The sequence below is a fragment of the Manis javanica genome, chromosome 10 (assembly GCF_040802235.1).
Source record: "Manis javanica isolate MJ-LG chromosome 10, MJ_LKY, whole genome shotgun sequence".
Lineage (NCBI taxonomy): Eukaryota > Metazoa > Chordata > Mammalia > Pholidota > Manidae > Manis > Manis javanica.
In genome coordinates this window covers 118950351-118967895 of record NC_133165.1, presented here as the reverse complement: position 1 = coordinate 118967895, position 17545 = coordinate 118950351, and the positions used below count along the sequence as shown (strand labels likewise).

Sequence of the window (17545 nt, the reverse complement as noted above, 5' to 3'; positions counted from 1 at the left end):
ACCACACCAGAGCCTCCTCTCACACAGACTCTCATCCAGGTGAGGAGGGCCAGCTGCTGGCCCCTGAGCACCATCCCCGGCTGTATCTAGCCGGTCTGTCCAGCCTCTGCGGGACACACGGACGGCGTGCAGGCTGGCAGCAGGCCCACTCACCAGCAGTAAGCCCAGGGTGTCAAGCCGGCAAAGCTCCTGGTTGATGCTGGGCGTGTTCGTGTGCAGAAGGGCAGCCACGAGGCGTGCACCATGCAGACGGGCATTCCCCAGCGGCTCCTCCAGCACGCCAATGGTGGTCAGAATTGCTTTCTTCTGCAAACACAGAAGCATCATCCAGTCAGAGCCTTGGCCACTGCTGCCTTCCCTTAGCTCAGATGCCAACTACCCAAAGGGCCAGGGCGCTGCTCTGTGGTGGGGCCTGGCCTGGGGACAGACAGTGTGGGTGTGGAGGCTCCTCGAGGTAGTGCTGCCTGCGAGGGAAATGTGGGACTAGCGGGGTTAAGAACCCCACTGCTCCCCTCAGGGCCTCCTGAGAGCGAGGGTGGGTCTCTGCTCCAGACGCCAGGGCTTCTTGTCAGCCTACAGCCAAAGGGATGTACAGAGCCACACAGGAGACACATCCAAGCTGGGCCGGCTCTCTTGGGGACACGGTCTCAGGCCCTGAGCTGCAGGCACACATGGCAGAGCTGGCCTTGTCATACTGGATACAGTATCTTTTGATCCCGCACATGCAGCCTAACATACCCACCTTTTCATTAATAGGATGTTCTAGAAGCCCTGCCTTTCTGAAGGTTACTTTCCAGTGGGAGAGGCAGACAATAAGCAAGTAGATAAATAATAATATCATGCAGCATGCAGGTGCTAAGGAGAAGCACCCGGGAAAGAGAAGGAGCCATGCGAGAGAGAGGGGCTGCAGGCTGAGCAGGGCAGTGCTGAGGGAGGAGCCCCCCTCGGCATGACCCGAGCACTGCCCAGAGCTGCTGAGCTGAGCCCCTGGGGCCTTGGCTGGGTACCCCCAACCTGGAGGCCAGGCCTACAGTGAACTCAGATCACTCCCTGCTTCAGGGCACAAGGGTCATCTGGGGGCTGCAGACATGTCCACCCCCCAGGCCTCTTCTAAGAGAGGAGACGGATGCTGGGTGGATGGGTCTGTAACACGTCTCCAGCACCTCCTGACGGCTCTCCAGCTGGGGCCTGGCACGTGGATGTGAGCAAGCTCACTGTCTTGTATAAATCACAGGCCTGGGTGCCTCGCCCCTATTGGCAGCCCACAAGCCAACCCACCTTGGGCGGACTGAGCAGAAGCTGGTGGAAGTCCTTCAGCCGTGGCTCAATGCCACGCAGGACACTGCCACTGACAGCGTGCCACCTCTCTAGTCCCTGAGGACAGGAGTCCATCAAGCCCTCTGTCCTGTGGAGGGAGAGCATTTGGAGTTGTGCCTCCAGCCCTGCTGCTGGCCACCCAGCACCCTCCGAGGCAACAGTGCAGAGAGGAGACGCAGCGAAGGCCTTTGGCAGCGCCCCCAGGGGATGGCCGAGAGCACCCGGCCTGTGTTCCTGCCGAGCTGGTGGGCCTCCTGCACTGGAGCCACCGCTGCTCCCCTCCCCCTGCTGCAATGAGCCACCGTCCCCACTCCTTGGCTGACAACCAGGAGGTAAGACGGGCCCACGCTGTGCCTTTGGTTTTTCCAAACTGATTTCTGTGAGATCTTGACACGCTTTTCCCAACTATATTATAAAAGTAGTATGACACCATTATGGAAAAAAGATTCAAATACATAACCGGATAGAAAAAGCAAAGTGAATCAGCAGGCTTGTCTCTGTTTTCCTCGTTCTGATACTGTCCCTCCCCGCAGGCAGTGCTGGGCAGGGTCCCAGTCCCTGCACGAAGGACCCAGGATCCCCGGGCCACAGAGACGAAAAAGACCAATATTCTGGTGGCCTAGCTAGAGAAAACAGTAACATCATAATTTAGGTGATAAACTAGTAAATACCTACTGGGTACGAGAGAGAGACAGAGAGAGAGAGAGAGAGAGAGAGAGAGAGAGAGAGAGAGAGAGAGAGGGAGCTAATAATCTCACTACCAAAATTAAGTCAATTTCTCGTCATTTTCTTGTTCTTTTTTTTGGAAAAAGTGTACAGGCTATCAGTGCTGGGGCTGCACGAGGTTCCCTCCAGCACAAGGAAGGAACAGTCACCTAGGGGGCCAGATGCCCCACAGCATGGGACAGAAGAGAGAAGACAAAAGCACACATGTGCACCCCCTCACGCGCACGTACATGTTACACACACACACGCACATGTACCACACACACACAAGTACTGCAGTGATGCACTGCAACAACCCTTGGGAGTCCACTGGTCACACCAATTCTGCAGACATGTCAATAAACACTGCAAACTGGTGACAGTGGAGCCTCTGGGCGGAGATGAGAACGTGACTGACAGACTGACAGCAAAGGTCAAAGGGGACATGGCCACAGTTCCAAAGTTCACCTTTTCAACAAGGAGAGTCTATCCATGTGATTACTTGCATAATTAAAAATTAGTTAAAAATACAGATAACATGCCCAGACCGATCCTTTGGCTCATGTCACTGAGGTGTCACATCAAGTGAGACCCCAGGAGACTCACCCAGCCCGCCCAGTTTCCAACAAGGTGAGCAACACCTGAGTGCCACTGACGAGGCAGCTCTCGGTCTGGTCCCCGTCAAACATGTTCTTCAGAAGCTGCTCCACGCAGTCCTGCCTGTCAGACAAACACGGGGTCACTGCCTGGCAGAGCGATGCACACACAGGTGTCGAAAGGACAGTCTCTCCTCCCTGTGGATGAGCAACACCCCAAACCCAGAGGGGCTGCTCAGGCTCTGGGCCAGGCACCCGGGCTCTTGCAACGCTCCTGCCCCTGCTGGCCCACACTTGCCGGACCTGCAAGACCCCGAGACCTCCCCTGTGAAAAGCAGGCCCATCAGGTTGGCTCCGGATGGGGTGGGCACTTCACAAGCAGCTCGTCAGAATCTGAGTCAGAGGAGGGGCAGTTCCTCGGGCACTCAGAGCGGGGTCTGGGGGTCCTCACGACTCAGAGAGGCCCTGGCATGCCCCCAGTCAGACCCAGCGGCATGGTGGCCCACACTCACGACTCCAGCGCGGCAAGGAGGGGGTCCGGCTCCAGGGCCTCTTGCAGATGGCCGCCCTGCTCTCTGCCCAGCCTGACGATGTCACACAGAGCCTGAGAAGCATTGGACTGTCTCTGAAAAGACAAGGGAGACGCGGCACCTCCCTCAGGTTGAGGAGAAACTGCAGCAGGGCCAGACTGCCAGACAGTTGGAGCAGCCCGTTCAGTTCTCTGAAGGATGCTGGACTCTCAGAACCATTCATCTCAGAGATGCCTTTGTGCTTCCCAATGTCAAGAGGCAGGTCTGCTCAGACGTCCCAGCTGCCCTGAACTGTGTACCCTAGGGCTGAAACAGGGCTCCCCATGGTCAACACTCTGCCGATACTGCTCTTTCCCTTGGCTCTGCTTTGAGGTATACTGCATACGGGACCATGTTACTGACGCTGTATTTTAAGTTAATATTTAAAATACTAAATTTTGGATGGTAGCTACAGAATGAGTTCTGGGAAGTAAGGAAAATACAAGAGCTGCTACAGAGAAAGCAAAGGACTTGGCTTTCCTAGGGAAACACTAACCCATGAAAATTTGGAATCTGACTTGCTGCATTTGCCGGCAACAGTGGGGTGTCCTGGGGGGCAGATGCATGTGATCAGAGAGACTTGGCCACCAGCCCTGAGGAGCGCCGGGAAGTGGGACCAGTGCACGCATGGGTGGTGAAGGCTGAGGGGGTTCCCACGGGACATTCTCGGAGAAATGGAAGCAGCCGGGCTGGCGCTGTGGCTTCACACCTGTCCCTGGCCTGGCGTGGGCTGGCTGGCCCACACCACCACACTGGTGGAGGGCATGCTCCTCCCTCAGTCTGGGGTACAGAAACCCCAGTGGGCTGACAGAAACAACAGTGAGGCCCGGCGGCCAGGAAGCTGCAGACATAGGTCAGCACACTGGCCTCAAATTGCTGAGGACAGCAAGTGGTTAGTGTTGTCATCTGTAGAAAAAGGCCTATCAGGATACAACCCAAACACTCAACAGTTATGATCGCAGGGGACAAAGAGGGGCTGGGAGGGGAAGCCCGTGCCACCCCATGCACACCCACACCAGCCTCCTAGGGTTTGCACTGCTGTGAGTCCCACCCCGTCGCTCACTGGAGAGCAGAGGATGGCCGGTGAGGCTGTCCTTCTAAGGTGGGCGTGAGAAGGATGATTTCTGCCCTGCCTGCTCTAGGGGAGCCGGCGGCCACGCTGTGAGCTGCCCCATGGGAAGGCCTGTGTGGGGCGGAGCTGAAGGCAGCATCGGCCGACAGGCCCCAAGGAACTGGATCTGCGAGTCACTGGTGATCCTGGCAGAGGAGCCTCCCCAGGCTGAACCCTGAGATGACCATAGGCTTGGGGGAGGCCCAGGAGGGAGGACCCGCTAAGCTGTGTCCAGATCCCTGACCCAAAGAAACTGAGACAAAAAAATACTTGCCATAGCAATTAAGTTTGGAAATAATTTGTTACTCAGATATAGACAACTAACACAAATCTGTTCACGTTGTTTTCTGTAATAGGGACGTATTATTTTTTAGTGAAAAAACACTCTAGAAATCAGAGCCTGATTACAAGGAAGGTATGTGGCCAGTGGAGAAAGGAGAGAGAGCGCCTAGCTAGCAGCCCCGTCCAGGGCCCTGCAGAAAATGTGCTCCGCACACCATACTCACGTCCTCATCCTGCCCGGGATGGATCAGGGCCACAAGTCTCTGGATGGCATTCTCTTCATCGAGCCACTGCCAGGGAAAAGAGACTGGTCGTGGCTCTGCTCCCCTCTGACCACACAGCGAGGACTTCTTCATGCAGCAGAAGTCCACACATCAGAGGCAGAGACAGAGATTCAATGCCTTGCAAGTGTGTCTGCTCAGACCCCGAAAGAACACACTGTGACCAAATCTGGAGTGACCCACAGCTTATAAAGGAGGGAGTCACATCCCATGTCCTAATGGTGCACTTTTACACACGCACACGCTCTCTCTTCAGGGCATCTTGGAAGACAGAAAAAGCTGGACCTGGAGACACCCATGGCCAGTGGCTCCCAGGGCACAGCTCACTGGACACGAGGCCCCTGTAAGCCTCTGCTCCCCGCAGCACTGGGGCCTATCCAGGGCCAAGAGGGGCACTGTGAGCACTGATGCTTCCAGTGGGGCCACAGTCCACAGGCAGCAGGGCCCAGACAGGCCCGAGTCATGCCTGGCTCCTCCTTATCCGAGCTCAGCACGGCCGGCCCACGTGACGGCTCAGCGTAGAGTTCCTGCAGGCTGCCCGCTAACTTCAGCAGCAGCCGATGTTTGCACTGTGCTCACTGTGCAGCGTTAGCCACCAGGACTGACTCTTCGTGGGAGCTGCTCCGCAAGGAAATGTGTCATCGCTCTGGCAGAGCTGCCACCTTGCTGACAGCTGTCACTCCAGGAAGGAGCTGCAAAACTGCAAAGGACCAACGGCTCACGGTGTTCTATTCCAGCACTGACTTCCTGGGCTTCTCAGTTGAGAAAACCCCTCTTTTCTGGGAAAGCCCTCAGGGAGCTGGCAGTGTTCCTCACTATGAACACGTGTCAGGTCAGACACAGGCATACACCCGGGACATCAAACAGACCACCTCTCATCTTGGGGGCTTCTCTGCACAGAAGCCTTGCCAGCCACTGCTTCCCTCATAGGCGCATCCCTGGGCATGCGCCAGTGAGCCCTGCTCCAAGGCCCTGGGGCAGGGGGGTGGTGGTGAGGAAAGCCCATTTCTGCTTCTCCACAGAGTGTCAAGGGGAGAAGGAACCACTCTGTCCTTTGCTGAGGCATGGAGTGAGGCACAATGACAGAGGAAGTGCAGACCCCAGAGGGAAAAAAACCACTCAGGGTGGAGAGCTGGGGGGCGGGTGCTCGCTGCACACTCGCGTTCTACTTGCAGACAGGGAGCGGGCTCTCAGAGGACGGCCCGGCACTCACGTGCAGGACCTCCTGCCTCAGCCCAGGCGGCTCCACGCAGCTGACGAGGCGCAGCAGTAGGTCCACGAGGGCGGAGGTGCCGATATGCCGCAGCACCAGGCCAACAAACCTGCCCTTCTTCTTCAAGAACACGATCACCTGGAATCAAGCACACCCTGATAAATAAGAGCTGCTGCCCCCAAGAACTCTCATAAGAAAGGTTAATTTTCAATCATATTGAGTAGAAATAATGGAATGGCCTGAACAAGTTATAAGAAAGACCTCTCTGAGGACAGGTAGAGACCTGAACCCAGGGAAGTTCTGCACCTCGGAGGTGAGGTGAAGGAGGACCCTGGGCTGACGGAGGTGTGTGGTGAGGCGTGGCTTTATGCTGACCTGACAAGGACATCCCAGGGTAGACAGCACAGAAACCAGTCAATCCATCCTGGCTCAAGTTCTTCCAACAGAAATGACCAGCATAGACAGCTGAGCCAGAAAGTGACGGCAACCACCGACAGCCCCCGACCTGGGACAGAAACCCGCGGAGCACCGAGCCAGCCACCGGCCAGCCCATGAGCAGTTCAAGGGAAGGGGGGTGAGGCTTCAGAGGAGAAGAGGCGGCGAGTGAGGCTGGCTGGAGGACACCTAAGTCTGACGCCATGGAGGTGGGGGCACAGCACCACACCAGCGTGCAGGCTGCTTACAGGCAGCTGTAGATGGGGGAGGAGAAGCTGGGCGGGGCCCCCAGCCTGTTTGTGTAGGTTGAGCTGAGCTCGACCACAGAGACAAAGCGCCCGCACGTCCAAGACACGGCACTGAGGCAGACCTAGGGCTCTACCAGGAATGATGGGGACATGGAGAGGCCCCAGTCAGCTGGGGGACCTCAGCTACACTCACTTGAGACAGGAGGGAGGGAGAAGAGGGGGCAGCAGAAGGATGGCATTCTTTGAAAAGAAAGATTAACTCCTAGAGAGAAGGGTTCTACAATAGTATCAGGAAAGAAACAAGAGGCAATACCACAGATCCTACAGATAAATACTCCTAGAGATGCTAAGGAACAATGTCATGCCAATTTATATTTGGAGAAATGAAAAATTTCCTTGAAAAACACACTTATCTAAACTGACAGGATGAAATAGGAAATCTGAATAGTTGTAGAGTATCAAAAAAAAAAACCAAATCTGTAATCAAATCCTCCCCAATACAGAAAACTCTAGGATCTAATGGCCCTGCTAGTGAATCCTACAAAACACTTCAAGAAAAATAATCCCAATCTTATACACAATATTCCAGGAAACATAAAATGAGAGAATATGCCTCATTATCTTTGTATAAGGCCATACAACCTTGATTCTAAAAACCTGAAAAGGGCATATAAGAAAGGGAAATCACAAGCCAATCTCACTGAAGAGCACACATGCAAAACTTCAGCAATATGAAAGAAAGCACAATATATCACAACCAAGTTGGGTGTATACCAGGATATCAAGGTTGGTTTAACATCAGAAAACCAATCAGTGGAATTGACCTAACAACAAAATAGAAAAGAAAAACCATATGATCAACTCAACAGATACAGTAAAAACATTTGATAAACTTCAACCATTCATGTTATAAACTAAAAAGACTGGGAATAAAGAAAATCTCCTTACTCTGATTTAAAAAAACCACAAAAACTCCATGAAACATCATCATACTTAATTGTAAAATGCTGAAAACTTTTCCTCTGAGGTGGTAAATAAAACAAGGGTAGGCCCGCTATCACTACTTTGATTCAACATTGTACTAAAGATTCCAGTCAATGCAATAAGGCAAGAAAAAGAGATAAAAGGCGTAAGAATTGTAAAGGACAATACAAAACTGTCATTCATCACAGATGATATGATCTTACACACAGATGAAGCAAAATAATATAGAGATAAATGATTAGAAAAGCAGTTTTATTGACAATTACCAAAAACTAATCAGCTTAGATACCCTTCAGTGTGTGAGTGGTCAGACAAGCTGGCCCCCCCGCACCAAGGGACACTCCTCTGCGCTCCGAAGGGACAGGCTGTCGGCTTGACCACATGGGCGAGTCTACAGGGGATAAGCTGTGCAGGACTCTCTCACACACACACACCCCCGGACACACACACACACACACACACACACGGACACACACACACGGGCTGTCGGCTCGACCACATGGGCAAGTCTACAGGGGATAAGCTGTGCAGGACTCTCTCACACACACACACACACAGACACACACACAGACACACACACACGGACACGGACACACACACACACACACACGGACACACACACGGGCTGTCGGCTCGACCACATGGGCGAGTCTACAGGGGATAAGCTGTGCAGGACTCTCTCACACACACACACACCCAGACACACACACACACCCGGACACATACCCGGACACACACACACACCAAATAAAACTGGAGAAATCTGAAGAAGATCAGAGGACTGTTATCAATGTCAATATCCTGGTTCTGATATTTTACTAGAGTTTTACAAGATGTCACCATTGGAAGAAATAGCAAAACATACAAAGGATGTCTTCATATTATTTCATGCAACTGCATGTGAATCTATAATTATCTGTTAGAAATTTCAAGAAAAAAGATACCATTTAGAATAACATGAAAAATTAACTATTTAAGAATAGACCTAATGAAAGATCTATATGACCACTACACAGACAATTATAACACTACTCAGCAAAATTAAAGAAACCGTAACTCCTCAGCTTTGCTACCTGTAGCACCAGAGCAGCCATAGATTATGTCAACAGTGGCAGTGGTTGTTTCACTAAAATCTCATTTACAAAGAGAGGGGCATGCTGTTTTTGGCCTGTTATGCCACAATTTGCCAGCCCAAATCTATAGCCAATGAAAACCTAATACAAATTTCAGCAGGTTTTTTTTGGGGGGGGGGCGTCAGGAGAGAATGAGGAAACTGACAAGCTCACTCTAGAATTTGCTCATTCTGAAGTAATGCAAAAGGCGGAGAATGGTAAAAACAGCCTTGAGGAAAAAGTGGGAGGACTAACTATCAAATATCAAGACTTATAAAGCTAAAGAACCAAGATAATGTTATATTGATGCAATTATAAACAGGACAATAGAACAGACTTAAACATATGATCTCTTGATTTATGACAAGGGCATTGTAAAGCAATTGAAAAACCCTATAAATAAATAGTGCTGACTTAACTGAAAATCCGTACTTAAAAAAAAATACTTCAACCTTACACCATTTACAAGAATCAATTGCAGGTGATTGTAGATAGCTATATAAAAGGTAAAATAATAAAACTTCTAAAAGATAATACATAAGACTATCTTCATGACTTTGAGGTAGGTAAAGGGTTCTTAACAGAACAGCAATTAAAAAAACATAAATAAAAAGAATTATGAATTGGACTTCAAGAAAATCAGAACCTCTGCTCATTAAAAGATGTTAAGAGAGTTTTTTTTAAAAGCAAGCTAGAGAATTGACTAGGAAGGAATTAAAGATGACTGCGTGAGAGGTGAGAAAGAAACCTCCTCCCAAAACCACATACAATATGAAAATATCACAAATACATCAACTCCTGAAAGAGCCACAGGAAAGAAGGCTGCGGCACACTGTCTACACCTGGGGAAACCAGCAGACCTCAGGAAGAGGGTGACATACCAAAGCCATGATCTGGAAGAACCCAAGCTCTTTCCCCAGCAGAAGGAAGAGAAATGGAGCAGGGAGGGGGTGGAGGCCTAGGACTGCTGAACACCCAGCCCTGGAGATCTGCTCTGAGAGCATGAACCTATATTACATGGTGCTCTGGAGATTAGCGGGGTTGGAAAGCTAAGACAGGAGGAATACTCGGAGAGACTGAGATTCCAGGTGCTTATGGAAAACATGGATCCATATCTGGCCGCGCTGGGACAAAAAAGAGAGGTGGGCACATTGGAAGACTTCCCAACAGCGAGAGGGCTACTAAAGGGGTAAGGACTGGACAGAGCTTCCTGCTCAAGAGAAAGAACAGGTGGACAGAGTTGCCTGGACACATTTTTCCCAGAAGGTTGAGAACTTTCAGGAGCTTCAGGTGCTCCATCCCCCTGGCTGGCTAGGCAGCTCCGAGTTCCCCAACAGAGATATACAATCTGCTGAGCCTTCCTCCTGGCCGGCCCCAGCTCAAAAAACCGGCTGACACCGCCACTGCGCCAGGCCAGCGAGAGCCCCGCCTACAGCAGCTACAAGTACAAAGCACAGAGGTTCTCCCTGCATGCAGTGGAGAAAAGTACTGCAGCTCGGAAGCAGAAAAGACCTCTTTCCACCTGATGGGCACCAGCGCCGCTCCCCTGCTATCCCTGCCATCACTCCAGTGGCTGAGCAGCTCCAGAAACTAGAGCTTCTGGGCACTAGAGGGCGCCAAATACAAATATGAAACATCAAAGGAACCTGGTTCAAACCAAAATCCCACAAACACGAGAAAGAGGTTCAAGTGAAACCGAACTCATAGATTTTCCTGTAAGAGAGTTCAAAATGAAAATCATAAACATACTCATGCAGCTAGAGAAAAATATTAAAGAACTCAGGGAGGATTTCAGGAATGAGATACAAACGTTCAAGAATACAGTATCTGAAATGAAACATACAATGGAGTGATTTAAAAGCAGATTAGATGAGGTGGAGGACACAGTAAATGAAACTGAAATTAGAGAACAGGAATACAAAGAAGCTGAGGCACAGAGAGAAAAAAGGATGTCTAGAAATGAAGGAATATTGAGAGGACAGTGTGACCAATCCAAATGGAACAATATTCACACTATAGGGGTACCAGAAGAAGAAGAGAGAGAAAGGGACAGAAAGTGTCTCTGAGGAGGTAACTGTTGAGAACTTCCCCAATCTGAGGAAGGAGATAGTCTCTCAGGCCATGGAGGTGCACAGATCTCCCAACACCAGGGACCCAAGGAAGACAACACCAAGACATATAATAGTTAAAATGGCAAAGAACAAGGATAAAAACAGAGTATTAAAAGCAGCCAGAGAGAAAAAAAAAGATCACATACAAAGGAAAGCCCATCAGGCTATCATCAGACTTCTCAATGGAACCCTTACTGGCCAGAAGGGTGTGGCATGATGTATTTAATGCAATGAAACAGAAGGGCCTCGAACCAAGAACAGTCTACCCAGCAAGACTGTCATTTAAATTTGAAGGAGGGATTAAACAATTTCCAGATAAGCAAAAGCTAAGAGAATTTACCTCCCATAAACCATCTCTACAGCGTATTTTAGAGGGATTGCTTCAGATGGAAGTGTTTCTAAGGCTAAATAGCTATCACCATGAGAAATAAAACTATAGTAAAGAAAGTAGACCAATTAATTACTAAGCAGCTGCAAAATCAAATCAAACACCCCCAAAGTCATCAAGGGATAGACAAAGAGTATGAAGTATGATTCCTAATATATAAAAAATGGAGGAGGAAGAAAAAGGAGGAATAATAAAAGAACTGTTAGATTGTGTTTGTAATAGTATATTAAGTAAGTTAAATTAGACTGTTAGACAGTAAGGAAGTTCCCCTTGAACCTTTGGTAACCATGAATCTGAAGGGTGCAATGGCAATAAGTATGTACCTATCTATAATCACCCTAAATGTAAATGGTCTGAAAGCACCAATCAAAAGATAGAGAGTCACTGAATAGATAAAAAAACAAGATCCGTCTATATGCTGCTTACAAGAAACTCACTTCAAACCCAAAGACATACACAGACAAAAAGTGAAGGGACGGGAAAAGACATTTCATACAAATAATAGGGAGAAAAAAGCAGGAGTTGCAGTACTTGCATCAGACAGAACAGACTTCAAAACAAAGAAAGTCACAAGAGACAAAGAAGGACATTACATAATGATAAAGGGCTCAGTCCAGCAAGAGGATATAACCATTATAAATATCTATGCACCCAACACAGGAGCACCTACATATGTCAAACAAATACTAACAGAATTAAAGGGGGAAATAGAATGCAATGCATTCATTTCAGGAGACTTCGACACACCACTCACTCCAAAGGACAGATCAGACAGACAGAAAATAAGGACACAGAGGCACTGAACAACACACTAGAACAGATGGACGTAACAGACATCTACAGAACACTCCACCCAAAAGCAGCAGGATACACATTCTTCTGAAGTGCCCACGGAACATTTTCCAGAATAGACCATATACTAGGCCACAAAAAGAGCCTCAGTAAATTTAAAAGGATTGAAATTGTATCAACCAACTTCTCAGACCATGAAGGTATAAAACTAGAAATAAATTACACAAAGAAAATGAAAAAGCCCACAAACACAAACACATGGAGGCTTAATAACATGCTCCTAAATAATCAGTGGATCAATGACCAAATAAAAAGAAATCAAGCAATATATGGAGACGAATGACAACAATTTAACATCCCAAAATCTGTGGGATGCAGCAAAGGCCATGCTAAGAGGGAAGTATATTGCAATACAGGCCACCTCAGGAAAAAAGAACAATCCCATAAGAACAGTCTAAACTCACAATTAATGAAGCCAGAAAAAGAAGAACAAATGATGTCCAAAGTCAGTAGAAGGAGGGAAATAATAAAGATTACAGCAGAAATAAATAAAATCGAGAAGAATAAAACAATAGAAAAGAATCAATGAAAGCAGGAGCTGGTTCTTTGAGAAAATAAACAAAACAGATAAACCCCTAGCCAAATTTATCAAGAAAAAAAAAAAGTCTACACACATAAACAGAATCAGAAATGAGAAAGGAAAAATCATTATGGACACCACAGAAATACAAAGAATTATGAGAGAATACTATGAAAAATTATATGCTAACAAACTGGATAACCTAGAAGAAATGGACAACTTTCTAGAACAATACAACCTTCCAAGACTGACCCAGGAAGAAACAGAAAACCTGAACAGACCAATTACCAGCAATGAAACTGAACTGGTAATCAAAAAACTACCTAAGAAGAAAATCCCTAGGCCAGATGGCTTCACCATTGATTTTTATCAAACATTTAATGGACACCTAATACCCATCCTCCGTAAAGTTTTTCAAAAAGAAGAAGAGGAGAGAATACTTCCCAACTTATTCTATGAAGCCAGCATCACTCTAATATCAAAACCAGACAAAGACACCACAAAAAATAAAATTACAGACCAGTATCACTGATGGACATAGATGCAAAAATACTCAACAAATATTAGCAAATTGAATTCAAAAATATATCAAAACCATAATCTGTCATGATCAAGTAGGATTTATTCCAGGGATGCAAGGATGGTACAATATACAAAAATCCATCAACATCATCCACATCAACAAAAAGGACAAAAAACACATGATCATCTCCATAGATGCTGAAAAATAATTTGACAAAATTCAACATCCATTCAGGATAAATACTCTCAACAAAATGGGTATAGAAGGCAAGTACCTCAACATAATCAAGGCCATATATGACAAACCCACAGCCAACATTACACTTAACAGTGAGAAGCTGAAAGCTTTTCCTCTAAGATTGGGAACAAGACAAGGATGCCCACTCTCTCCACTTTTATTCAACATAGTTCTGGAGGTTCCAGCCATGGTAACCAGACAACACAAAGAAATTGAAGGCATCTAGATTAGTAAAGAAGAAGTTAAACTGTCACTGTTTGCAGATGACATGATATTGTACATAAAAAACCCTAAAGAATCCACTCTAAAACTACTAGAACTAATATCTGAATTCAGGAAAGGTCCAGGATACAAAATTAATATACAGAGATCTGTGCTTTCCTATATACTAGTGATGAGCTGGCAGAAAGAGAAATCAAGAAAACAATTCCATTCACAATTGCATCAAAAGAAATAAAATACCTAGGAATAAACATAACCAAGGAAGTGAAAGACCTACACCCTGAAAACTATAAGACACTCATGAGAGGAATTAAATAAGACATCACTAAATGGAAATACATCCCGTGCTCATGGACAGGAAGAATTAATATCGTCAAAATGGCCATGCTGCTTAAACAATTTAGATTCAATGCAATCCCTATAAAAATTCCCACAGCATTATTCAACGAACTAGAGCAAATAGTTCTAAAATTCATACGGAACCAAGAAAGACCCCAAATAGCCAAAGCAATCCTGAAAAGAAAGAATAAAGCCAGGGGTATTATGCTCCCTAACTTCAAACTCTACTACAAAGCCACCGTAATCAACACAATTGGGTACTGGCACAATTACAGACCTATAGATCAATGGAACAGAAGCCCAGATATAAACCCAAGCATATATGGTCAATTAATATACGATAAAGGAGCCATGGACATACAATGGGGAAATGGCAGCCTCTTCAACAACTGGTGTTGGCAAAACTGGACAGCTACATGTAAGACAATGAAACTGGATTACTGTCTAAATCCATAAACAAAAGTAAACTCGAAATGGATCAAAGACCTGAATGTAAGTCACAAAACCATAAAACTCTTAGAAGAAAACATAGGCAAAAATCTCTTGAATATAAACATGAGCAACATTTTCCTGAACACATCTCCTCATGCAAGGGAAACAAAATAAAAAATGAACACATTGGGCCACATCAAGCTAAAAAGCTTCTGTACAGCAAAGGACACCATCAGCAGAACAAAAAGGCATCCTACAGTATGGGAGACTATATTTGCAAATGACATATCTGACAAGGGGTTAACATCGAAATATATAAAGAACTCACACGCCTCAACACCAAAAAGCAAATAACCCTATTAAAAAATGGGCAGGGGATATGAACAGACACTTCTCCGAAGAAGAAATTCAGATGGCCAATAGGCACATGAAAAGATGCTCCACATCACTATTTATCAGGGAAATGCAAATTAAAACCACAATGAGATATCACCTCACACCAGTTAGGATGGCCAACACAGAAAAGACTAGGAACAACAAATACTGGCGAGGAAGCGGAGAAAGGGGAACCCTCCTGCACTGCTGGTGGGAATGGAAACTAGTTTAGCCATTGTGGAAAGCAGTATGGAGGTTCCTCAAAAAACTCCAAACAGAAATACCATTTGACCCAGGAATTCCACTCCCTGGAATTTACCCAAAGACAACAACTTCTCAGATTCAAAAAGACATATGCAACCCTATGTTTATCACAGCACTATTTACAATAGCCAAGAATTGGAAGCAACCTAAGTGTGCATCATAGATGAATGAATAAATAAGATGTGGTACATATACACAATGGAATACTGTTCGGCCATAAGAAAGAAACAAATCCTACCAGTTGCAACAACATGGATGGAGCTAGAGGGTATTATGCTCAGTGAAATAAATCAGGCAGAGAAAGTCAAATAACAAATGACTTCCCTAATTTGTGGAGCATAACAATGAAGCAAAACTGAACAAAATAGCAGCAAACTCACAGACTCCAAGAAGCGACTAGTGGTTATCAAAGGGGAGGAGTGGGGGAGGGCTGGTGGGGAGGGAATGAGAAGGGGATTGTGCAGTATCATGATTGGTGCACATGGTGGAAGACAGTGTAGCTCAGAGAGACAAAGAGTGACTCTGTGGCATCTTACTACCCCGATGGACAGTGACTGCCATGGGATATGTGGGGGACTCAATAATAAGGGTTCATGAATGTAATAACCACATTGTTTTTCTTGTGAAACCTTCATAAGAGTGTATATCAATGATTTCTTAATAAAAAAAAAGGCAAGCTAGAATGAGCAACGATGTTTGCAACACAAAATCAATTAAGACTTGTACCTACAAAATACAGAGAATTCTAGAAAAGCAGACAGCCTAATAGAAAGTGGGCAAGAGACTTCACAAAATGCCCAAATGGCGAATTAAGACATGACAAGGCACTCAACCTCTTTAGTCACCAGAGAGATGCAAATTAAAACCACAATGCTATATTATATACATCCACCAGCATGGCTAAACTAAAAGGACTGATAATATTAAGGACAGGGAGGAACGGGGCAAGAGGAACTGCCATGCTCTTGATGGTGGGACTGGGAGTGGGCCCAACCACTTTCACGTTATCAATTCAAGCCGACCACACACATGTCCTAGTTATGGCCATATAACATATAAAGTAACATATAATGTATGACCATATACATAATGATGTATAATCTAACAACTAAGGCAGCCACTGAAAGACCTGCACACAGAGAACTAAAAACATGACCTAAGTCAACCTAGGATTTGTTTTAATGGCCAACTAATCCACAGGAGGCAAGAAAAAGAGGAGAGATAAATGAAAAACAAAAGAAACAAATAGAAAACGACAAATAAAATGACAGCCATAAGCCCTAACATATCAGTAACTATATTAAATGTAAATGCGTAAATATGCCAATTACAGAGTAGCTAAAAAACACGTGACCCTAATATATGTTGTCTATACCAAATCCATTTCAAAAATACCAATCCACCCAAAGACCATTACAACAGCCCCCCTTATCCACAGGGATATGTCCCAAGCCCCTCCCGGTGGAGGCCTGAAACCAGAGTACCAAACCCTAACGTGTTGTGTGTTTTTCTACACATACACACCTATGATAAAGTTTAATTTATAAACTAGACACAGCAAGAGAGATTAATAAGTAGTAATAAAATAGAACAATTATAATAGTGTAATAAAAGTCACATGGATGTGGTCTCTCTCTCAGAGCACCTTGCTGTACTGCACTCACCCTTCCTGTGATGATGTGACGAAATGCCTACGAGATGAGGTGCAGTGAGGTGGATGATGAAGGCATCACGACATAACATTAGGTGCTAGAGGCCTTCTGACAGTACGTCAGAAGGGAGACCATCTGCTTCCAGACCGCGGCTGACCGCAGGTAACTGAAACTGCAGAAAACTACAGATAAGGGGGCTGCTGAACACACATATCCATAGCAGCTTGATTTTTAATAGCCGAACCGTGACAACTAAAATATCCTTCAACAGGTGAATGCTTAAACACACTGACCCATCCATACCACAGACCATGCCTCAGTCACAGAAAGAAACTGTTAAGAGTCCTTATCCTGAAACACACTGAAATATTCACATATAAAATAATGGTATCAGGGATTTACTTCAAAATAATCTTGGGTGGGGCTGTAAAGTTTCCTTTATTTGTTTTGCAACAATAAGCACCTAGACACAGACCCCTGCCACCCACGGAGCTGCAGAGCTTGGAAGGCGGACACCCCAAGGTCCTACCATGAGGCAGGCACATCCCTGGACTTTGTGCCTGGTCAGGACAGGACAGGCTGGCCCAGTTTGTGGTCCTGTGCGGCTGCCAGGGGTGGCAGGAGGGGCTGCTTACCCCAGAGCCAGACAGCAGGAGCACCTCCTGGAAAGCCACTCTCTTGATCAGATTCCAACTTGCATAGCAGCAGCCCACGCTGCTCCACGTGCCCCATGGGACAGTCAGAAATGCTGCTCACACGCTAACAGCTGACAGCAAG

At 46.6% G+C, this 17545-nt stretch overlaps 1 protein-coding gene across 7 annotated transcripts in view; it reads right to left on the bottom strand.

Moving 5' to 3' along the window:
• The window catches only part of PPP6R2 (protein phosphatase 6 regulatory subunit 2), an 86511-nt gene that overhangs the window by 13888 nt on the left and 55078 nt on the right, over positions 1-17545 (bottom strand). For all 7 annotated transcript variants that reach the window (XR_005058109.2, XM_037006642.2, XM_073214092.1 and 4 more), the window contains 6 exons: positions 6075-6212; positions 4805-4870; positions 3131-3243; positions 2629-2742; positions 1279-1405; positions 154-306 (listed from right to left, as the gene is read on the bottom strand). Coding sequence is in view for 6 of the 7 variants with exons in the window: in XM_037006642.2 (XP_036862537.2) it covers positions 154-306; positions 1279-1405; positions 2629-2742; positions 3131-3243; positions 4805-4870; positions 6075-6212 (711 nt within the window). In the remaining variant the exon portion in view is untranslated. The remainder of the gene's footprint in view (positions 1-153; positions 307-1278; positions 1406-2628; positions 2743-3130; positions 3244-4804; positions 4871-6074; positions 6213-17545) is intronic.